This window comes from Hyalella azteca, unplaced genomic scaffold (assembly GCF_000764305.2).
Source record: "Hyalella azteca isolate HAZT.00-mixed unplaced genomic scaffold, Hazt_2.0.2 contig11612, whole genome shotgun sequence".
Classification (NCBI taxonomy): Eukaryota; Metazoa; Arthropoda; class Malacostraca; order Amphipoda; family Hyalellidae; genus Hyalella; species Hyalella azteca.
The window spans coordinates 26,934-52,472 of NW_025941603.1; the positions used below are offsets into that span (position 1 = coordinate 26,934).

General features: G+C 41.2%; 1 protein-coding gene across 1 annotated transcript; it reads right to left on the reverse strand.

Annotated features, from left to right (window-relative positions):
• Positions 1–297: 297 nt before the first annotated feature.
• Positions 298–22,022, reverse strand: LOC108666056 (alpha-mannosidase 2C1). Its single transcript, XM_047882909.1, has 22 exons — positions 21,869–22,022; positions 21,139–21,283; positions 20,292–20,533; positions 19,603–19,744; positions 19,187–19,382; positions 18,798–18,999; positions 18,463–18,519; positions 16,917–17,029; positions 12,998–13,076; positions 12,757–12,906; positions 10,337–10,403; positions 10,253–10,275; positions 9,243–9,349; positions 7,768–7,937; positions 7,293–7,496; positions 6,516–6,751; positions 5,819–5,995; positions 4,575–4,699; positions 3,131–3,306; positions 2,888–2,981; positions 1,633–1,761; positions 298–513 (listed from the first exon to the last, which is right to left on the reverse strand). Exons 2-22 carry the CDS (start codon positions 21,275–21,277, stop codon positions 360–362), a joined length of 2,982 nt encoding a protein of 993 aa, XP_047738865.1. The 5' UTR covers positions 21,278–21,283; positions 21,869–22,022; the 3' UTR covers positions 298–359.
• Between the last annotated feature and the right edge of the window lie 3,517 nt (positions 22,023–25,539).

Here is a 25,539-nt window from a genome sequence, read left to right on the forward strand (position 1 = left end):
ACAATATTCTTACCGGAACATACCTTAGAAAATCGAACTAAGAAACAATCCCTGAGGTATAGGGACATGAAACCGTAAACCTAATATAATAATTAATCACATTACGTCATCAAGCACATCAGTGAAGCTCCAACCGAGAAAATTTATTTGTCAACTAATTTGCTTGTCTGAATTTCATAAAATAAACATTTTCACCAGAATTTTTCTTCCGTTACAAGCGTAAAATTCGCTAAGTGAACGCAAGTACTTACGCTCTAATTTCTTGTCTATGATTGGTGGATTTTGCTTGAAAGGCCGTCAATGATTGGCTGATGAACTTACGATATCTTAATTTTTTTTGAAATTATAGGACCAGATTTTCAGAAGCTGATCCTGAAAGCCTTGATGCAGTACGGCGAGCTGTTGACAGTAAAAGTTGCCGTGTTGCCGTTTACTGTGAAATTGACAGCGTTGCCTACTGTCTCCATGCCATCACACTCCCACACTCCCGTCACCGGCAGTAATATGTCAACACTGAAAAGTCAACATATGGCAACTATGAGGCAAAATGAGAAAACTAACATTAAGGGGAGCGTCTACCCTAAAATTGAAAATTTTCACTTTTTCGGTTTTTATACTCATTTTAAAGCTTCCCCCTTTTTTGGCCGTTTTCTAAGAATTTCACGTTTTCTTTTATTTTTTTCGAAAAATTGACACGAATAAAAGCTGTCTATTTTTTGATTTGACATATGTGTACCAAGTTTCAAAGTGATCCGTCTGTAAATAGCCGAGATAATTTTTGTGGTAGACGCTCCCCTTAACTTCCGGCATTTTAAATAGTTTTAAATTATTCTCTGTAATATAAGTGCTTGGATGAGATGGCTTTATTTGGAATAAACCAATCAAGGCAATGATGATGTAAAATGTAAACAATTTAAGAGAAGGGACTTGAATAAGTCATGCCTGAGCGCTCAGGAGTAAACAGTAAATTAACATTTCTGATATCGGATCAAGAATTAAAATCTATGACTAGTCAAAAAACTAGAAAGATGCACTGATTTACGACGTAATTGCCATTAAAAAACTAGAACTTTAAGTCACTTTATTTGAAAGTTGACTTGAGCACAACATGAAATGTTATTTGATAGACGATGTATATTGAAATGGAAATGTGCTAGATAATCCGGATATCAAAACACGGAAACATAAATAATCAATGTATAAATAAATAATGAATATTACATTAATTTCAAGTCAATACAAAGAAATATAACCATCAATGTATAAATAAATAATAAATATTACATTAATTTCAAATCAATACAAAGAAATATAATAATCAATGTTTAAATAAATAATATATATTACATTAATTTCAAGTCAATACAAAGAAATATAATCATCAATCTATAAATAAATAAATAATGAATATTACATTAATTTCAAGTCAATACAAAGAAATATAACCATCAATGAATAAATAATGAATATTACACTAATGCATAAATAAATAATGAATTTTACATTAATTTCAAGTCAATATAAAGAAATATAATCATCAATGTATAAATAAATAAGAAATATAACATTAATTTCAAGTTTGATTCGTACACCGCGCTAAATAAAACAACGTCGCGCATGCGCAGCACTCACGTGGCTGCGCCGCGGGTGCCCGCGCTCTCGTAGACGCGCAGGACGACGTCGCCGCTGCCGTCCTCGGCGGGCTTGACGGTGTGCAGCACCACCCCCGCCCCCCGCACACCCGCCCACGACACCGACGTGCTGGTGGTGGTAGCGTCGTGAACATGGGTGATCATGCATTAATATGAGTTGTGAACATGGATAATTATGTCATGAACATGCGTTGTGAACATGGGTAATTCTGTTATTAATATGCGTTGTGAACATGGGTGATTATGTTGTGAACATGGGTAATTATGTTGTGAACATGCGGTATGAACATGGATAATCATGTTATGAATAAGCACTGTGAATATGGATATCATGTCATGAACATGCGTTATGAACATGGATAATCATGTTGTGAACATGCGTTGTGAACATGGATAATCATGTCACGAACATGGACAATCATGTCATATGCGGTTATTATCAAGAAATAACGAGGCTTTTAAAGAAGCATACAACATGCGAGTTGAACATTCTTCGGCGTCCTGGAACTGAATCAACCAGGTGAAGTAATAGTAACTCAAAAAATGTACCAGTTTTCTCTTTTTTTAAATGAAACCTAATGTAATAAGGCCCAGGGCTGTACGCTCGTTTTCATAAGCAATTTTCGAACACTTAACTCAGTGGAGGCCTAAAACATGACGGAGGCCACACCATTTATCACCAGTGGCAAATTCTGGTGGCGTTCCCCTAACGCACAAATCCCTCTCAATATTTAAGCATGTTTTCTCCATATTTAGCCTCATTCGACGTGCTGGTGGTGGGTGGTAGTGTTGTGAACATGGGTGATTATGTTGTGAACATGGATAATCAGGTCATGAACATGGACAATCGTGTCATATGCGTTTATTATCAAGAAATAACGAGGCTTTTAAAGAATCATAAAACATTCGAGTTGAATATTTTTCGGCGTCCATGAACTGAAACAACCAGGGCAAGAAATAGTAACTAAGAAAAAGTGCTAGTTTCCTCTTTACTTACATTAAGCCTAATGTAATAGGGCCTAGGGCTGTCCGCTCGTTTTCAAAAGCAGTTTTTCACCAGAGGCTAATTTCAGTGGCGTTTCCCTAACGCAAAAATCTCTCTCAATATTTAAGCATGTTTTCTCCATCTTTAGCCTCATTGAGTGACCTATAGAGCCTTGTATTTATGACATGACTCTGATTCTGTGACGTCATGAATCAAAGAATGAATTATCTGACTCAACTAGCGAACACACCCTGTGGGTACCGCGGTCCTAGGGAGCAGTTCCAGCCTCACGGGGTTGTTGAACTCATAAGCGCGCTGCACGACTTCGCTGCCTTGCAGGGGACCTTAAGAACAAATATTACAAGAGTATATTAGTATATTAACTATTTAAAGATAAATTAATGGGAACTTTACGGTTTTGGCCCATATAAGGAGGAAAATTAGAGTTATAAGTTCAAGATGAGCGAGTTTGTTTTTAGTTCAAGTCACTGACCCTGGTAGGGCATGAGGGCGTAGGAGAAGGAATGGTCGCCCATGTCAGCGTCAGCATCAGGAGCTTTGGGCGCCTTGAGCAGCGTCAGCGTCAGCGTGGAGTCGCGGCCGCTCCAGCCATACTTGCTGCTGCTTAGCACAGCCACGCCCCAGTCGCCCTCCGTCAGGCTTGCGTACCTGTTAGGCCGGGGGGCGTGTATACCATGTGTGGTATGGTGTGGTAGTACCGTGTCATGGTGTGGTAGTACCGTGTCAAGGTGTGGTAGTCAGCCATACTTGCTGCTGCTCAGCACAGCCACGCCCCAGTCGCCCTCCGTCAGGCTTGCGTACCTGTTAGGTCGAGGGTGTGTATAGACCATGTGTGGTATGGTGTGGTAGTACCGTGTCATGGTGTGGTAGTACCGTGTCATGGTGTGGTAGTCAGCCATACTTGCTGCTGCTCAGCACAGCCACGCCCCAGTCGCCCTCCGTCAGGCTTGCGTACCTGTTAGGGCGGGGGGGTGTATAGTTCATGGTAGTACCGTGTCAAGGTGTGGTAGTCAGCCATACTTGCTGCTGCTCAGCACAGCCACGCCCCAGTCGCCCTCCGTCAGGCTTGCGTACCTGTTAGGTCGAGGGTGTGTATAGACCATGTGTGGTATGGTGTGGTAGTACCGTGTCATGGTGTGGTAGTACCGTGTCATGGTGTGGTAGTCAGCCATACTTGCTGCTGCTCAGCACAGCCACGCCCCAGTCGCCCTACCTAGCTTAGGCTTGCGTACCTGTTAGGGCGGGGGTGTGTATATCCGCATGACTCACTTCCAGCTCACCAGTGTCGTGACTCACTTGTGACCGCATGACTCACTTCCAGCTCACCAGTGTCGTGACTCACTTGTGACCGTATGACTCACTTCCAGCTCACCAGTGTCGTGACTCACTTGTGACCACATGACTCACTTCCAGCTCACCAGTGTCGTGACTCACTTTTGACCGCATGACTCACTTCCAGCTCACCAGTTTCGTGACTCACTTGTGACTGTATGACTGTATGACTCGCTTTTAGCTCACCACAATCATGACTCACTTGTGACCGCATGACTCACTTTTAGCTCATGACTATCATGACTCACTTGTGACCGCATGATTCACTTCCAGCTCATCACTATCATGACTCACTTATGCCCACATGACTCACTTGTGACCGCATGACTCACTTTTAGCTCATCACTATCATGACTCACTTGTGACCGCATGACTCTCTTCCAGCTCACCAGTATCATGACTCACTTATGACCGCATGACTCACTTCCAGCTCATGACTATCATGACTCACTTGTGACCGCATAACTCACTTTTATCTCATGACTCTCATGACTATCATGACTCACTTGCGACCGCATGACTCACTTCCAGCTCATGACTATCATGACTCACTTGCGACCGCATGACTCACTATCATGACTCACTTGTGACCGCAGACCTCGTACTTGGCGGAGTCCCACGACGTGTTGACGACCGTGGGGCGAGTCAGGGACCCGAACTGCGTGTCGTAGGTCGCGTAGGTCGCCAGCAGGCTCGTGTCGAACCCAACCTGCGCATACCAGCTCGTGAACACGGCAATTTCATGGCACCAACACAATGTGTCACGAATAAAGGAATAATTGTTGCAAACCCGACCTGCACATACCAACCGAGCTCGTTAACACGGTAGTTTCGAGGCACCAACACAATGTGTTACGAATAAAGTACATAAAAAGATCAGGCTCGAAAGGCCGGATCCCTTGTGAATCAAGTCACGAAAAATTCAAGAATCGGCAACAGGCCACAGGCCTATTTCTTCAGTGCCGACACTTCTATTCTATTCTATTATAACCCGACCTGTACATACCAACCGAGCTCGTGAACACGGCAATTTCGAGGCACCAACACAATGTGTTACGAATAAGGGAATAATTGTTGAATTCGAGCGATGTATTATATATACTAGCTCATAAAGAAACAATATGAATAATATTAAAGACTGTACCAGATGAATATTGAGACATGTGCGAATACGTGTCCGTGAATCATGAGATCTATGGTTGTGGGAGAACGGACACGTTTTGTGGCAGTAACACATGAAACGTGAAGTTCAAGTAGCGTGAATTAATTTAATTACACGTAAAACATGAGTGTCAAGGAGCGTGAATACGTTTGGTGCGCCCATAACACGTATAGGTGCAATTTAGTGTGGAAAAACGTGAGGATGTGAGGAGAAAATACCGCGTTTTAAAATCAGTGGTAAAATAAAATGTTTCGTTATTAGCGCATTTCCTCATTTATGGAAAAATACCCGATTTTGCTCGTCATGTCTGTCCGTCCGTCCGTTTGTCCTTGACTTCAAGTTTTCGTCGATTTTGAGGAAATGCGCTCTCTGTCACTCACTGCAGTTAGTGAGTACTGAGTTATATTTTCTTGCTTATATAGCTTAAAGTACCGATGTTATGACATTACGCATATAATTATTTATGTAATCAATATATTTAACTAGATACTAACTATTAGTAATGTTTCAGTCATGTCTATATATTAAACATGTTTTACAGGTACATCGGGTGAATTGAAAAATTGATCATGTTTGTATAAATATTAACATTGCGTCTTACATTGCGTGAATAGAAAAAAATTGATCATGTTTGTAACTACAAGTATGTTAATGAGTTGTTTTGACCTTGAGCAGCTTGCGGTTCTCGGCCCAGTTGACGGAGGTGGTGAAGGTGACGTAGGGGCAGTCTGCGGTGAGGGAGATCTCCTGTAGGAGGGAAGACTCGCGCCCCACGGAGCAGCCCCAGGACACGGAGCACCGCAGGGCGTTAACCTCCTGCACCACCACCGGGGTGCCCACCGCCTGACATGTTATATTTACTAATTAATGTGCAATTGTTATGTTAATTAAATATAATAAGAGCAGCCCCAGGACACGGAGCACCGCAGGGCGTTAACCTCCTGAACCACCACCGGGGTGCCCACCGCCTGACATGTTATATTTAATAATTAATGTGCAATTGTTATGTTAATTACCACCGCCTGATATGTTATATTTACTAATTAATGTTCAATTGGTGTGTTAATTACATATAATAAGAGCACCTCAGGACACGGAGCATCGCCGGAGGCCAATGTTTTACATCGTTACCGGAGTACCCACCGATTTTCATACTCGTATTTCGTCATTAATGGGTCTTTTGAATTGTACATATGAAAAGCGCCATAATTGCTCCCAAATAATGTTAGTTCATCTCACTTGGTGGCATCTCATTAGGGTAGATATGCCATTTATTACCGCGTAGATAATTAAACAACTTCAGGTAGTTGATCCTTGTCATTATCTTGCGGGTTCCCCAGCATCCTCACCATGAATATAATACCTGGTCATTGAGGCAGGTCTCGGTCTCGAGATGGTAGTCCATGACGTCCCAGGCGTCCCAGTACAACGGCTGGTCGTCGTACAGCAGAATACGGTTGCCAGTGGACGTCGTCCCGTCCACCGTCCTGAACACGTCCCTGTCTGACCCGTCCACGGTCAGGCTCGTCACTTGACCCGTGCTGGAGATGACGACACGTACCAGCCCGTTGGACAGCACGAAGCTTCCATTGGATGTTTCTGAAGGAATATTAAATTGATTTTTGTTAGTCACGTATTAAATAAAACGAATTAGGAGGCTGTAAGAAAAAGAACGGTATAGACTATAAAAACACATTTCCGATGAACAGCAGTGGTTAAGGAGTAACACGGAGAAAAGGTGTGTAAAAGATGTGAGACGATTGGCATGGACCACCATTGCAAAAATGGTGGCGTGAAAATATGGTGTAAAAAGTTTTTATGCGAGGATAAACTTAAGAAAAGTTTGCAGGAGGTGTGTGAGGTACTGGTGCAGATAGGAGATCACTACTAGAAATGTGCTGGGAGTTTAAATGTGGAGGTCAAAATTTGAATTAACATTCTCTCTTCATACCTTCACGGGAAGGTATGAAGAGGGCATTAGAAGGCAAGGATTGGTATGTAGATATGACTCAATATTATAGAAGACATGTGAAGGCGTACAATAAACCAATGCGAAGTATGTAAAAAATAGTGGGAGGGCATAAATGAAGAGGCGAGGGTAATTCATGAATCAATTGAAGACAACACAGCGAAGACAGACCCAGAGTGACGGGATGGTCTGGTGTGACAGGGTCGGCGGCTGCGTAACCAAATGCAGGAGCAGACACAAGGGAGTAGTTGGCCGCTCTTTCTCCGGCCAAACCTTCAGAAGTTATGGCCGACTTGAGGGCGGCCAAGTCGACCACCTCTCGCCGACCCCACTGCAGCGTGTTGAAGGCAACCACTTGGTCCTTGGCTCCGCCTCCTGGGTACGCAAGAAGTTAATTCTTTGCTCCAAGGGCGGCAATGATAACGAAGATATAAAGTCAAATGGAAGCATCAAGTAAAACTTAAATGTTGCGATTAAAGGAGTTTTCAATAGAAAAACGAACAAGAAGAGTAAACTTATGAACAAACTGACCTATTTTCGGGTCATCAATAGGACGACATTGTCAATAATCCAAGCATTATTACGTCATTCCGGTATCAGATTTATAGCATAAAATTAAATGAATGCCTCGAAGGAATATATTCACCAAAGATGGCGGACAATGAGTCATTCCAGACATTCAAGATGGCGGCGTTGGCCTCCTGGTAGGCGATGGTGGCGTCTTCGTAGACGATGCCGATGGCGGAGCCCGGCACGATGTCGTGGAACTGATTTAGCAGCAGCTTCTTCCACGCACCGTCCAGCTTTGGCAGCGAGCTGAATGTGGTAATGTTCACATAATTTGTTCAATGTTCACATAAATGTGGTAATGTTCACATAATTTGTTCAATGTTCACATAAATGTGGTAATGTTCTAAGTGAATTATTATACATTAACAAGGTGTAATTTTTTCTCTATTATTGTAAATGTTTATTAAATCGTATTATTCAACATGAATTCAGCGATTTGAACATTTCTCTTGTGATTTTGAAACCCACAATTTCTAACGAAGGAATCCCCATTAAATACTTTAGGCAGATGAATTTCTGGACAGATAATTGGGAATTTTAACTCAAATCTGTCTGGTGGTTAAATATTCAATGAACGGACGAATGAACGAGTTAAGCTGATTTGTAAACTTAGCGGCTTGTTAGTAAAATATGAACTAAATATTAATCCTGTGCAAATAACTACGCATGATGGAGCACATTTTAAGTATCAAATATGCGTAATACATTCGAAATTTTATTTGACACTGAAAATATTTGCTTTCAGTTAGAGTTCTACATATCTATAGAAATAAATAATTGTGTTCATGAAAGCAAGGAGTGCGAATGATAGACCAAAGCAATGATAAATTTAACCATAACTCTCATTCTCCTCGATTACCTCGGTTGAAGAACCACCCGATTCTCTGTACGTTGAGGTAGCGTTCTATTCGTCTCCTTACCATTCCCTTGCAACTTCCACCCTTCCTTCCACCAAATAACCCCCCCCTCCTCCTCTCCCTCCTACCAAATCCTCCCCATCCTCCGCTCCTCGGAGTCTCGTGCGCGCAATTACCGCTTCCTGGCAAGCCTCCCGCGACATCCTGGGCCTGGGGCGTCTAGGGAGTTCACATAAATGTGGTAATGTTCACATAATTTGTTCAATGTTCACATAAATGTGGTAATGTTCACATAATTTGTTCAATGTTCACATAAATGTGATAATGTTTTACATAATTTCAGGTTAAATATGGCAACATTCATATATCGTGTTGCAAAAAATTTTAGGTACATACACCTTTTTACAGGTGGTGAGGAAATTATTCTAAATTTTTCAACATCACCAATGTTTCGACGAACAATTTTATAGGTTCACAATCACGTGGCAATATTTAACAGGATGCTGAATAATAATTACAATTTTTAACAGTATGTTTGCTGAATAACATAATACAATAACATGTTCATTGAGACGTAGAATGTTTGTCTCTATCGTAATGTAGTCAATAAACTCTACAGTGTTGGTCCCACTTAGCAAGTTTAATAATACTTAGCAAGCAGTATTATATAATAATATATAATAATAAATAATACTTAGCAAGCAGGTCCCCGGCAGTAGCCCCCGCGGCGGCGACGCACAGCAGCAGCTCAGCGTCACGCAAGGCGAACTCCGTCGCGCGGCACAAGCGCTTCATAGCCGCCTATAGGGTATATATAGCAAGGAATAACAGGAATATTATAAGTTAAGTTATAAGTTAACTTCATATAATAATGTAGAATAACTTATAAGTCATATTTCTTAGCGACGCAGAGCGAACTCCGTCGCGCGGCACAAGCGCTTCATGGCCGCCTATATAGGGTATATATAGCGAGGAATAACAGGAATATTATAGGTTTTATACGTTAACTTCATGTAATAAGTTTTAACTTAAGTTATAAGTTAACTTCATATAATAATATAGAATAACTTATCAGTCATATATCTTAGCGACGCAGAGCGAACTCCGTCGCGCGGCACAAGCGCTTCATTGCTGCCTGGGGTAGCGAGGAATAACATGAATAAGTTTTAACTTAAGTTATAATTAAGTTAACATCATATAATAATATAGAATAACTTATAAGTCATATTTCTTAGCGCCCTCTGCTGCCTAGGGTAGCAAGGAATAACATGAATATTATAACTTATAACTTAACTTCATATTATAATATAGAATAACTCATATCATAAGTCAAGTTTCTAAATGCTGTATGTATACATAATAATAAGCTATGCTTAGTAAGTTTTATGTGTGTAATAAATAATTATGTTCATTAAGGCTGAATTTAATATATTGAAGAAAAATTTTCTGAGAAAGCCGGGCACATTTGAATTTTATTAAGAAAATAAAACATATTTTTATTTTAAGAACACATTATCTCGAGAGTCGTCAGTTTTCCAAACAGTAAAATAATGAAAGATGATTGCAAATAATACATAATTTTGTTGAGTGTTGATGTCTAAAAACTTGATCTTGTCTCATTATTTAAAATGAAGCCTAAATCTCGTGCTAGGCCTAAATACACGGAATGTAGGTGCCAGTGTCATGTAGGTGCCGTGTTCTTACCTGTGTCGTGTAGGTGCCGTGTTCTCACCTGTGTCGTGTAGGTGCCGTGTTCTCACCTGTGTCGTGTAGGTGCCGTGTTCTCACCTGTGTCGTGTAGGTGCCGTGTTCTCACCTGTGTCGTGTAGGTGCCGTGTTCNGGGCATCCCGCAACCTGTGATTGAGGCATCGGGAGGGGAGGCACAATCCAGGAGGTGCTAGGGGTGGATGAAGGGAATGAAGAGCGTGGTCGGCTTGGGGGTGAAAAAGATGGTTATGCGAAGGATGTTGAGGACTGCACATGGACCTTAAGTAGTAGACAAGATGCGTAGGAAATCCAATTGGTTAACTAATGTAAGTTATTAGTATAAGGGAAGAACAATTATGAACCTTCCACGTGTAACAGGAAACACCGCAGCGAAGTTGAAATATTTACGGGTAGCGTGCCGACTTGGTGTAGACTTTCGTACTGATCCTAAACACAAGGGCTAAAGTGTCGCTCTTTGGTCCGGCTCTAAATTCCCTTGCGTTGGAGAGAGGAAGAATGAACACAAGGAACTTTCCGTAGTATACCCGTAATCTTCGGGCCAATTACAAGTTTCTTCATACGAGGCGCACAATTTATTATCCTTCTTAGACCAAAAGTTCACGGAAGAAGGCTTGACACTTCAGGAGTACAAACAGCCGAGAAACTACACAGTATGAGCCCTAATACACAGCTGAAAATAACAAAATGGATAGCAAATGGTACGGGAACTAACCGCACCGTGATGCCAACGACCAGCCGCAGAGACTAGGGGTTCTAGCCCTAATACACCGCCAAATTACAAAACGGATGGCAATGATACGGGAACTAACCGCACCAAGATGCCAACGACCAGCCGCAAAGACTAGGGGTTCTAGCCCTAATACACTGCCAAATCGCCAAACGGATAGCAAATGATACGAGAACTAATCGCACCAAGATGGCAATGACCAGCCACTGAGACTAGGGGTTCTAACCCTAATACACTGCCAAAAACACAGAACCGGGGTGGCAGTTACACCTCAAAAGCACGACTATTGAAGAGTACGAGCCTCCAATAAGCCGCTGACAATTTACTCGAGCGCAGAGGTTATTAGCCTCCACCACGAGGGTGCGAATTGAACGGCTGTTAACCGCCCAACGCAGCTAAAACCTGGAGCTATCCAAGAACTCCACCTATACGCCGCTATTAGTCCGTTAGAGGAACTCATTAAGAGTTATGCCAGAACTGCGGTGTAGTTTATTCTAGGAAGCCAAAATTTGGCTCTGCCTGTTTCGAGTCGAAACCGTGTCACCCCAACCCAGTAACACTAAGCACACACACCTTCTGAGCACACACAACGAGGGGGTAACTCAGCCAAAATGAGCTTACCTCAACATCCCGTTTACAATGTACCAGAAATGGGCTACTAAATCGTCTATATGCAAAAAAATTATATAGTATATTATAATAAAATAGAATCATAATATAATCCTTTGGTCACATAAGGAACAGTGAAAGTTGATACATTATAGAAAAATCTCGAGGATAATTAACTCGCGAGCGCATGAGTCGATACCAGTTCGTCAATGGACTAGACAAATGAACATTAACTAAGCATTTTCAAATACCATGAGCAGTATTATCACCTAATAAAATTATATTAATAAAGTTTATCCTTTCAACAACATGACTACAGCTTCAATCGACTTCTTATATAACTTCTACATCTAAGATGTCTAGCTTCCTTACGCAAGATGGCGATGCATCCATCTTTACTTTAACGATGATATCGTAGATCGACAGCACTTATTCCCGTTCAACAGTAAATCATTAGGATTATAACAAAGATAAAATCCTTTGACAAAATAATTGCACATTAAAGTGGATAAATCATATGTCAAGTAATAATTTCCAATCAACATATCAAAGAAATAAGTCTCAACGTCTCAGGGCTAGCAGACGACGCGTGGCGCCTAGCAGACGATTGTAACGCAACGCTACCGACTGACAATATCACAGGAAATGAGATTCCTTGTTGCAGTCACTAAATAAAAATACGCCTACGCATTCCTTAGTCATAAAAAATATAATATCAGAGTAACGAGATTCCATATTCTAGGCATAAAAATATATTCAATCAATTCGAGCCACTAGCCTAACAAAAGAACATTATCAAAATAACGCGTGGTCAAAAGGGTACTCCTAAAAATAGAAAATATCACAATATTCATACCGCCACACACGCAAACACTGACAGAAAATTCTACCTTGTCAACTAGGTTTCCGTTTCGTTTTAACTCGTTATAAGCAATGATTCCTCACTTCATGCCTGCCATTTGAATAGGATGCATCATAGACTGCCAATTGATAACTCCATGCTGCCTACAACAGATAGACCAACTGACTTGCCACCAATGGGGCTACTCATTCATGAATAAAATAGCCTGAAGCTTCCTCCTTCCTGGGGCTATTAATTCAGGCCAAAAATGATTAATCTTAGAAGGCTAAACGAGCCACTCACGTGCCACTCATGCTGTAGCTCTCCCCCGGGGGGAAGTGAGCGAGCACCTCAGACCCGTCGATACCCCGCCAGGTGAAGTTGTGGTGGGGGAATTTGTTGACGAAGCTCCAGCTCATCTTCTGCGTCAGGAACCGCGACAGCCCCATATGCTGGAAACGAGGGGAAGAATATTACCTTCGTCACTAACTGTAACAGCCCAACGTACAGGGATAGAGTATCGGCTTTTTAGTTCATCAGTACCTGACAGAAGTCCATGTGCTTGAGGGACGGGTAAAGGGGTACTGACTGCGCCAGGTAGAGTGATAGCCCATGTTTTGGGCTGGAAGAAATGGGAGTTTACTGCATCAGGGAGCGAGATACACCCATGTGCTGTGGCACAAAAAAAAATATTCACTTCTACATGGCATCATATGAGCAAAATTGTTTAATCATATAATGAATGTCACTAGTAAATAGCGGAAAATATGACTAAACTGACTAAAAATCTTTCCTGGACTATGGTTAATTCATATTGTGTATCTCTTCGTTCACTGACAATTGCGAGCTACTGCCCAGTCGGAATCCAGATTCAGGAGCGCCGGAGGCTCGCCATAGCCGCCTTAGATGCAAATCAGACGCCAATCGGCCGCCTATCATAAGCGGCTACTAATTGGGAGCCGTTTTCGGGAGTCACATGCTCTAGGAGCCGAATTTGCATAAGACAGCCGAAATAAGCGGCCGAACAGATTCTCCCACGCTCATTCTTCTCAGTAGCTGACACGAGTTCTGAGCGCGAGCGTGACCAGCCCCTGATTCAGAAACTCAGACGATGCAAAAGTAGGCGCACGAACTTCTACACGCGTGCGTTTTACCATCATGCATTGCGTGTTCGTCAACGTATGGGCGTTACGTTTTCTTGATGTGAATGTTTTTTGGTTCACGCAAACCGCTTCTACGCTTTTGGGACGAAATTTTAGGGTCGCGCCAGCGTTTGCATGATCTTAATTACGCGTGCAATGATTGTCCATCGACACGCGACCATTACGCGTATTTAACTAACACGCGTGCGTTGCGTTGTTTTCGACCCGCATGCCCGCGTGCGTTCATGTCTAGACGCTTGCAAAACGTTTCCGTGAACACGCTTGCGTTACGCTTGTGCGAACTCCCTTGCGATATGTGTACAATGTACATGAACGCATTGCTTGTACGTCAAGATGCATGTATTGCTTGCGTTCACCAAAACACTAACGTTTCAGAGGCAGGGGTAACAAAACAATCCCCTTTATACTCGTATTGATGAGTGGGGGTTGTCACCTACCTGGCTTGAGATTATGGCCCGTATGCTAAATAGGGCACTAGCACTACGAAGTAGCACTATGCACTACGAAGTGTCCTGTTGGTATGCTAAATACGTCACAGACACTAAGCACTTCGAAGTAGCTCTACAATATTTAGTGTCGCTTAGTGTCGCACTACTGATTCGTATGCAGAAAGACTTTGAAGTGCTACTTCGTTGTTAGAGTACTTTATAGTGCCGCACTACGCTATGAGTCTATTGAAGAATGGTAGTTAAGTGCTCAAATAATTAATTATTCCCTAAGTAATTCTCATTCTTTGCAGAAGATTGATGTAAAATGTCTAATTGTAATGGTATATAATGGTACTAGTGAAAATTGTGATGGTGAGCTGAAATTCGCAATGCGTCTGCGCACCTTTCCCATCATATATTCAAAGGTCACGCTTCCCAAAGACATCGAACAAAAGAGAGAAGCATGGAAAGTTCTTGCAGAAGAATTGAAAATGACTCCAGAAAAAAATAGAAAAGAAAATTCAAAACATGGTTTCAAAAACAAGAAAAGTATTTTCTACTTCTACGCTGTTCATCTGTTTCGCCAAGGAAAATGTCAGCCATAAGAATAACATGTTATTCACTGAAGCGGTACACTTCTTTATATTCATGGCATGTAGTTCCTGAGGTTTTTACGCGATGATGCCTTTGCTGTAAGCCAAACAGATCCATAGCTGACGAAGTAAACAAGGTTAAATATACCGTAGTGTCGTCGTGAAGTGCGGTGTCTAGGACACTTCAAATTTTTGTAGTGCACGTTATGCTTTTGGCCCTATTTAGCATACCAACCGTAGTGTTCCATTCCGCACTATGGTAGTAGGCACTACGGCTTGTAGTGCGTAGTGCTACTTCATAGTGCTAGTGCCCTATTTAGCATGCCAACCGTAGTGTTCCATGTCGCACTATAGTAGGCACTACGGCTTGTAGTGCGTAGTGCTACTTCGTAGTGCTAGTGCCCTATTTAGCATACGGGCCTATGGCTGGGCAGCTAGTTCGGACTGCGGGGGTGCTGGCCGCTGATATTGAGTAGTGTTATATAGTTCTTCGTCCTGTTCGGACGTCGGTTGATACACGCATCTCATTCGAATTGTGTAATCATATCGTGCATAGTGAAGTCTACAATATGCTAACAACTCAGTGTTAAAAACTAAATATTACCGTTTTTGACATTTCCAGCAATACAAATTCCTTAGTTTTTGCTGCCCAGTGCTTGCTGAAGTGAAGTTCGTAGCAATACTTCTTTTCGGCAGGCTGCATTCATCATGACTACGCCATTGTGCGTTCAATATTTTGGCAGAGGTAGAAAATTTCAACTTTGGGTATGTTAACAAGAGCGAGTTCTTTAAACTGCTCCTGTTCATACGCTGAAGGTTCTAATTTCTAAATCAACTCGTCAATTGGATCGATTTGTGTAATCGAAAGTTTATCATTGCCTACGAGACTACGCCACAATCAATTGCGTGGGCAAGATTCGTCGGTAGTCTCAACACTGGGCGGTGCAACAAGCTAAACACGATGGAACAGGCTGCAATGTGTATTCAGCTTATTCGCAAGTAAGTTAGTTGCTGTGTTGCTGTTGTTCCGTTACTATCTACTCTATTTCATTGTATCGTCAGGTTTCACGATGGAGTTGTATTTAACCAATGCATGAATGTAGTTATTTCTGAAGAACTACAAATTGTACAAGGATAGATTCAAGAAATTTCCATCGATCTCAGCAATATTGGAATGGCTACTGAATTAGGCGTTAGAAATGCTTCTATTTTTCATTTTGCAGCAGTTGCAAGCAATATGTTCAGACCCCCGTGAAATTGTCTGCTAAACGAATGGTTTCTTCAGCAAAAGAACGGTTCAGCTTTGTGCATATGTCTGCACGCTTGAGGTTATTGCTCTAGCAAAAGATAGCTAATGAACTATTGCTTACAAGGAACCCATCTGTTAGCAACATATTTGATTTGAGGATATCCCATAACTCTCGTATATTCTGCTATTTATTTGATTGTTTCCCCAGGAATTTAGAGTGCAGTTGATAACTTCAATGCTTGAAAAGAACTATATGTGAAACTCAATACTGTCATTGCAGCAGCCGATGCAAAAAGATCCTTATTCGCTACGAAGTGTGAACAACTGAAAGCTGCAATCTAGTTACTTCCGTAACTCGATTTTGTTAAAATTAACGTGCATTTCTCCATTCAATTGTGTGGTCTTTCTTTCATCAATGGACGCAGAATTTGAAGCCCCTGCAGAACTGTTTGCACGATAGAATCTTAATGTGACGAAAGTTACACGACATGATACGGACATAATTCAACGATTATTTTAAACACAACGTTATTCATGGCGGCTCATGCGGCAAGATACATGGATGGAATAGGAGAAATTGGCTTGACTTTTATCACCTCGAATCAGTTATATTGATGCATCGATTGCATTTTTTATTTTCGAATGTTGCCCTCATTTCAAACCACGCCATGTCAAAATAGTTACTAGTTGTAAACATCTATGCATAGAAACTGAGCGCACTTTTCAGAATCGGCCGTGTCTGTCCCGAAAGTATCAGATGCCAAATACGCGCACCTTGCGCTCGCCCCACGGTTGTCAGGGAATAGACCGGATACTAATCAGGTGCTTATTTCCCTCGTACAACCAGAACCTAAAGCGGACATTGAGCCGCTAATTTACACCGCTAGGCGAGCCTGAGGCGTCTTTGAGCCAGCGGCTCACAGGAATCAAAATTTTGAAAGGGTGGCAGATATTAACATTACTCTATTCAAGCGCGTGTGTGGATGCCGCAGGGCACATTCGTTCGACCAAGCCTCATGAAATGGTCACAGGTGATGGCCGTGCAAGAACTGGCGTATGAAGCTCTCCCCACTGGGGATGTTGCCGTCCATTTCCACCCACGTGCCACCCACGGGCAGGAACCTCCCCTCCGACACCCGAGCCTGGCAAAAGTATTTTTGTTTTCTTATAGGTTCGAAATAATCACAAAAAATTCGCAGTTTGCCATCTCAGGCAAGCAATTTCCATTTGATGTACTGTAAAGTAACATTTGGTCAGGAGAGATCTTCTTGAGGTATGTGTTTCCAGCGTTAAGCCTTAAGTTCTAAACGCGCGTTCTAACGCGCGCCCGCAGGCCGTTTGGTTTGGCCTTTCAAAATTAATGAAATGGTTCAAAATCCTCAGATTTATTTCTTAAATCAACAATAAATTTTGTTTATTTTTGTTTAAATGTCCTCGAAATAATCTGAAAAAGATTCAGTATTACAGCCATTAGTTAGCCATTTATTACAAAATGAAGCAATGGTAATTAAGTAAGTTATCCTGTATAAAGCATGAGCAGCAGAAACCTTCTAATAAAAGCTTACGCTTTCGAGAACTTTGCCAATCCGTCAATAACTTTAAAAATGCGCCGTTTGGCGCATTTTTGCGCCGTTTGGCGCCGTTTGGCACCCCTCCCTAGTCCCTACTGCACACAACTCGGCAGAGCCCTCAATGAAATCTATTTGAATTCCACAAGAATAGAGGCACTATACCCTGAAAGCATCGACTCTTGATTAATAACAGGGTATTTCTCCTCGACCTCGGTGCAAAGTATCTCTGTCTGGCTCTAGTCTATCGAGTTCAGAGATCGACTGATGTCGAACTAACGCAAATCAAAGTATTAACACTCAAAGAATAGGAGAACAAACATGAACAACTCAACTGAATAACACACAATACCGGTGTGAGATTTGAATAGCTTGCGTTTTTTGGAGTTTTTAGTCTAATTTATGTTAAATATTTTAGCAGTTCAGTATTTATTTGTGAGTTTCAAATTTTCAAGTGCAACGCGTTTTGGTAACTAGTTTATCGCCAGTAGCTCTTCTTCCGAATCGAAATAGATTTTCACGATGACAAAATTTATCATTGAAAGCGACGATAATTGATTCAATGATCAACTTTTGGGGAGCTTGAAGATTTAAGTAAAATAAAGGAAATAATAAGTGTAAATCAGTTTTATATCCTCAATGACTGACTAATTATTATATTGAGATATTTCGGACTCAGATCAACCAGAAAAGTTTAACTTGTTGTGAACACAGGGATAGCGAACTGAGGTCGGGTAGATCCTGCGGAACAATTAAAGATTCAACAAGGGGTAAAATTTATTATTTTTGTTTCGTAGTTTTCTGAATATTGTTTTTGAAAATTCTATCGAGAGTTGGCCTCACGGAAACGAATTTAAACGAGAAAATTAAACACAAAAAAGAGGCTACATTTTTGCAGTTCATTATTCAGATTTGACTCATAGCGTTTTCATTCATAAGGGACACCTCTTCTTCATTAAATTGAATTTTTCAATCTAAGATCAATAAAATCTCCATAAAATCCGCACCTTGACGCGGTCGAAGAGCTCCGGGTAGTACTGCTTGCACCAGGCCCACTGCTGCGCCTGTAATAATCATTATTATTATAGGGACGATGCTTATTATTGGCATTATTATAGGCTGCGATGCTTCAACTTGAGATATTCTCAGCAGCTGATTTGGAGGAGAGACTTGACGCAAAAATATAAATTCTGCCATCTAATTCTAATGAGAAGTTATGCATACATATTTATAGATTTTATCATATCATACATTCAATGAATATCAAATGATTATGTTACTTTCATATTCAATATATATCCCAAAAGAAATTTCCCTATATTATAAACAGTATCCTAGTTACCTGTGACGCGACGAAGATGAAGTCAGGGTACTGGTCCATGAGCGCGAGTTGGTTGGCGAAGGACCGCCCCACCTTACGCTTGGTCTCGCTGACCGGCCACAGCCACGCCGAGTCGATGTGGCAGTTGCCGATAGCGGCGAGGCGGTGGGCGCGGGCCCCGTTGCCCTTGGTGAAGTAGGCATCCGCCAAGGCGCTCGCTGACCTAATAATAAGAAAAAATTTATGTAATAAAGTTAGGTTCCAGAGGATTTGTGATTGCAGTAGGGATTATGCCGTTTTCAGAGGGAAGAGGTGGCTGTAAATTAGAATTGAATTTATGTACCGATGGTGAAGCAGATTTCAAGAGTACTTAATATTGGAGAAGTTCCATGTCAATTGGCTGAACTCACTGCTCCTGGCCTGCGATGATTGAGTTGACCATCTGGTTGGCAGTGAAGAGAGCAGCGTATCCTCTGACGTCATCAGGCAATTCGTCAGCCAGCTGGCTGAGCACAGCCAGGTCGTGCATGAGTTTGGCGGTGAGAGTGTCCATGACAGCCACCTCAGCCATGTGCAGCGTGAACATCATGTCGGGGGGTGGAGGATCTGTAGGCAGCAGCAACGCAAAATTGGCCTGGATACACTTTATTCATCATGGAAATAAACAATTTCTAATGCAATTCTTATCAAGAAACGCCACATTCTCGACATGATTCGTTTGCTGTCCTCTTCGTAGTTTAGGTATGACTTACCCAACTGGTCGTGATGGTAGGCACTGTAGGTACTCATCAACGAGGTCGTAGGTACCAGCACTGCAGGTACTAACCAATGAGGTCGTCGGTGTAGGTGCCTTTTATGCGACTGCCCGCCATCTCGACGTAGTAGGTGAGCGTAGGTGAGCTGCCGTCGTAGTTGTTGGTGATTAGGTAGTCTGTACGCACTTGGTTGTCGATGGTCGAGGACAGACCCTAGGCAGAGAATGCGAACTACCCTAAACAATAATTTAAGACGACAGACCCTAAGCAGAGAATAGGGACTAGCCTGAACTATATTTTATGACGAAAGACCCTAGGCAGAGAATAGGGACTACCCTGAACTATATTTTATGACGACAGACTCTAGGCAGAGAATACGGATCATCATGAACGATATTTTATGATGACAAACCCCAGGCAGAGAATACGGACTACCCTGAACGATGTTTTATCGATTAGAGAAATAAATATGTTTTATCGGTTCCGGAAGAGAAGTAAAGATGATTTGAGAGGCACGTTACGTATAGTGGAGATAACTATGCGATTAAAGAGGGGATATATCTATTTGTACAGAAAAGCCATTTCATCAGAAAACTTCTTTGTTCTTACAGCCTGCAATTACATGACGAAGGAGTGTCGACTTCACAGAGCAGCATTCCCTACATTACTATTCATATAGTACATTACTATTCATATATGTTAACTACACTCCATTAGCATACCATCACCTTCACCAGTAACACCTCTGCCTCCCCCTAACCTGCAGCACCCTGCCGTCCACGCTCCACAACGTCGCCTCAGAGTCGGAGTTCCACCTGAAGTGAAGGCGGCGTCCCTGCCAGGTGGACGGCAGCTGGAGCTCCACCTTGAACCAGGTGGTGGACCAAGTGGGTCCAAATGACGCGCCCAGAGCAGTGGGAGTGAAACTTTGATTGATCACCTCAGAGAAGGGGTAGTTCACCCAGGCCCCTTCGCCCCCCGGCACCGACCAGTACGACAGAGCTGGGGGTTAAATGTTATGTCAGAGAGCTCGAGATATGATGGTGAATGTTCTGAGGCTGTAGAATGATGAATAATACTAGAAAAGAAGGACCATGACGATGAATGGCAGATAACTTTAGGAATGAAGGATAACACCTTCATCGTCCATCATAACACCTTTGCCCGAAGCGTTCGATAAAGAGCCCCACCAGCGACTGCTATCGAAGCTTGACGTGTGGCATTCTAGGGAGCGTCAAGCAATGGATCGCCAAATTTTTTTTGGACGAACGCAGCAAGTGGTCGTTGAGAAGGAAAGGTTCTGTAAAGTTTATGCACATTCTGGCGTCACAGAGGGTTCAGTGCTAATACCGACCCTGCTCCTGATAGATGTATATGTTTCCTGGCTAAACATATAATGATATATAAACTTTTATTATACCTAGTAAAATATTTTTCTTCGACACTGTTCCCGAGTCGCTACCTCAGTAGCTTAGGAAAAAGCACCCAAACAAATTAATAATTATTCGAAAGAATGAGTTACAAGAGTAGCTTGCTAATTACAGTGTTAGACCTCAATGAAATTCCGCATCAATCGACAGTTATGCCTCAGCCAAACGCCGCCTCACTGGCTGTTCGCGCGTCGGGGTACAGTCGCGTCACGAGGTTCACGTCTTTGAAGCGCCGCGACGAGATGAAGTTTTGGATGCGTGGCAGCGTCGCCTTGCGGTCCTTGCGCAGCGGCGCCGTCACACCAGGGTCCGCCATGCCTGTCTGAGCAATTCAAAAGTCATCACAATTTGCTCAGTGCTTGAGTAGTTTTAATCATACTAATTATATAGCACCCTCGTTTATGCTCTGTTATGCTAGTTGAATAAAATTGAATTAATTAGGTATTCAGTAATAAAGTACGTCCTTCTAAATGAATTCTAGCAAATAAATTTCTATTCCGAAAAATAGTGAATATTATAATATTTCCTTATAAAACTCTTCACCTTTCTTACTTCCATACCACAATAGTAAATATTACTTGTAAAATATACTGAATAGCGACTAGGTCAGCGAAATAAAATGAGTAGGACCTTGCATGTTCTTCGCTACATTGAGTTCAACCATTAATGAAAATAACGATGAATTTTGAAGGCCAATCACCTTCACGATGACTTTAATATTCATTCGTATCATTCAAAGTTAACCATCGCTTCTGCCTGAGTTTAAAAAAAATTCTTACTTATGGTTTCTTTTGATTCGATTTCTATATGAAAGTCATCCTCGCTCAACCACGTACGACTGATTAGTTTGATATCCGCATATAGAAATGCAGTATAACTTTACTGCTGTACCGAGCAGGAACCTTACCACGTAATTTATCGTCCAAGAGAGTTACTATCAGCCACAGAAGTTTAGGTGTAGGAAATTAATAGCAGGGCGTAAAGCACAGGCCAAGTTTGTGCCGAGACGTCTCGTCTAGAAATGTTCACTGTCCCGCCACTGCCTTGTATAAATACTCTCTGCTCGTGCGTACCGTAAGTGATTACACTTATCTAATTGACGCACGCTTTATAAAAGGTGTTGTTCAATAACCATGAAAGATAGTTTAATCAGCGAGTTGATATGTAATCGGTAACATGTCACCTGATGGTGAGATTAATTTGTTATGTTAGTCGATTGCTTACGATAATGAAAACGATGAGTCACGGACTACTAGTCTATACGACGTAAATTAATTGAATCTGTTCTTGCAATAATGTCATGGAAATAATTTATAAAAAAATATTTTCCAACGCTCTGGGTCCAGTTTAAATTGTGCTGAACTGTGATAATAAAACCCAACCTTGTCTTGTGACGAATACAAATGAGTATGATATTTAAATAATATTCTATACGATTTACCATCTTAAACATGAGGCAGCTATTTTAACTAGAGCATAGAGGCAAAAAAATGGGATAGAGAAATAGGATTCATCCACGTATTATTGGAATAATATAAATTTATGAATAGGGATAAATGTTTCCTTTTTTGTCTTTTAATAACCCAGGAAACAACGATTCGTTTGACAATGTGAAGCTTTAGTTTAGAGACAGCGTTCCTACATAGCGTCTCTCAGTATCCTGCTAGAAACAGCGTTCCTACATAGCGTTTTTCAGTGTCATGTTAGAGACAGCGTTCCTACGTAGCGTCTCTCAGTATCCTGTTAGAGACAGCTTATCTAAACAGCGTTCCTCAGTATCCTGTTAGAAACATCGTTCCTACATAGCGTTTCTCTGTGTCCTGTTAGAGACAGCGTTCCTACATAGAGTTTCTCTGTGTCCTGTTAGAGACAGCGTTCCTACATAGCGTTTCTCGGTATCCTGTAAGAGACAGCTTATCTACACAGCGTTTTTCAGTATCCTGCTAGAAACAGCGTTCCTACATAGCGTTTCTCAGTATCCTGTTAGAGACAGCGTTCCTACATAGCGTTTCTCATGCAGTGTCCTGTCCTCAAATACGATAAGATTGAGTCGCAATCCTCGTTAGTTTTTTGCCTTATTTTACCATTGGTTCATTATTCATTAGGATTGTATTTTGGTTTACTACTCGGTACGATACTTGACATTTCAATGCTACACTTTGGTGTTGATCATGCAGTGTTACATGTAGGAAATATTCATATGTTTTTGTTTAATTACAGGCTTATATCGTTGCAGTACGGTACAAATTCCAAGTTATGGGTAATAAATTGTGCAGATTACGTTAAGGTCGATGATAACGGCTAAATTTATTGAGCTTACGATGGATTTATGAGATCAACTTCACTTTAGAGTGCGGAATTAAAGCTACGACAGAAATCACTTCAGCCAAGTGATCTGATTGCGCGATAATAAAGATCGATTTGCGTCAACAAATGCATGACGAGAAATGTTGAATTACTGTCAAAAAATGGACGACGAGAACTACTGTTAATTAACGTTGTTACAAACCTAGCCCCGTACAACGTTACGACACTATTTTCTGGCCCAGGCGAACAGATAAACAGTTAGTGACCTCTGTGTGAATGCAAAGTAACATCGGAAAAGGAAAATTTCTCCCGCGGTTTCTAGAAACCACAACCGCTTTCAAGTCTAATAAAACCTCCTCCAAAACATTTGATTTGTTAGAAAATTTAAATTCTGAAGCTTCTTGGTTGTTATTTTTTTCATTATCCGTATAATTTATTTTGCAAAGTATTGGTTGATTTGCGCCTTTTCCTTTGATCCTTCCTCTTCAATTTAAAATATAATCAGTGAAATTCGTTTTCCAAGTCATAGTTTTCCTCGATGTTTCAAAGTAGACTATATTCAAAGGTACTCAATCTTTATTGCTCTAATGTTTAACTAATGTTGTGCTGTTTCGAATTTTAAAGAAGTCCGTGCACAATTTTTTTACGTCTGTTCTTATGCACTGAAAATCTTACGAATTGATGTAAATTGTAGATTTTTGTTCATGTGCATGCGATAAAAACATGCGCGATAAAACTATTATCATCGAATGCCAATAATGGTCATCTTATCACGTATTATAGATTATTTAAGCACTTACATGAGAACTGGTGACAATTCGAAGTTTCGGTAGCAAATTTGCATTCAGTTTAAAATATTATATCAGAATCATATAAACTCTCTGGATAAAGTTTACGATTGGTACAATGAGAAGTTGAGAACAGTTAAAGAGAAGAATGAAAATTCAAAATGCACTGGAATAAAAGCTAATATTTGTAGCTCACTCAAATCGCAGATTTATCAAAAATTTAATAGTAAACAATGTCACGGAAATTCAATATATTTTAATCGAAAGCAAAAATTATTATTACGAAAATACGAGGCCCAAAAAAAAGAAAAAAAACATGCATATTCACACAAAAAGATTAAAAACCAGGTAAAAACTAAACAGAGGCCAATGAACCTTGAAATCTATCAATCAATTTGATAGCAATGATAAGCCTTGTAACAAGCGCTGTTACGTGCGTTACAGCTGCGTTATTATGGCACAACACAGCTCAGGCTCTGTGTTGTTATAGCACAACACAGCTCAGGCTCAGTTTACTCTATCGAGGTAATGAGGTTTGGTTTGATTTCGGCCTACCAGTTTTTCAGTTCTCAAACTATCTTCAAAATCTGTCTTCTCAAGAGCTCAAAATCTGTCGTTAAAATCACGTTTAAGCTAGGGCACGGTTGCGGTAACTTAGATATCAGACTTAAGATAGCATTTAAAAAGTAAGAATTGAGTCGATTTCTCAAATTTTCAAACTGAATTTGGATGAAATTGAAAGAAAAAGAATCAAATGTATAATATACATAGCTATTTCAGAGATGATTAGGCCCGTAGGCTTGTCGACGATTCTTAAGATTGCAGAACATTCACAGCTTGCTGCGGTCTCGAACTCGCAGCTCACTGCTACAATTTTGCTTTGCTAACTGCCCGGCCTCCTCGCCGTTACTGACCAGAAACTGGCGCACAGCGACACAGGTCTGGGATCGAACCCGCACCCCTCTGCTCCAATCCTGATACTCTGAACTGTAACCACTGGGCAAAAAAAATTCATTGTTCCAACTTTACATTATCTAAAGTACGATCAACGAATTGTTTCGAATTGGTTTATCCAGGAATTGTTTCGGTCAACTGTGGTCGGGGAACTGACATCGAAAATTAGTCGCGTAGTAATATTAGGCATCATAGCAAAAGTTTTCGTTTTATGCATAAGACTGAATTACAACAGTGGAACAGTTTTCATCTCCCATGCTAGCATAATTTAAATCTAATTTTTTCTGTACTTGCTGGCGTTGAAATGCAATGCATTTTTTAATTTGGGGCAAAACCATCCATTGATTAACATCAATGTATTTTCTAATTTTGACTGACGCATACGCAACACACCTCGTTTTCAAGTTTAGATCTTGTAACGCAAGTCAAAATATACCAGCTCACTTAATGCAAGTTTAAAAGTCTGTCAACACGTGGAGAATATTAAAAAGATTCAACACGCCTAAAGTACTTCACTGGATTATGGCTG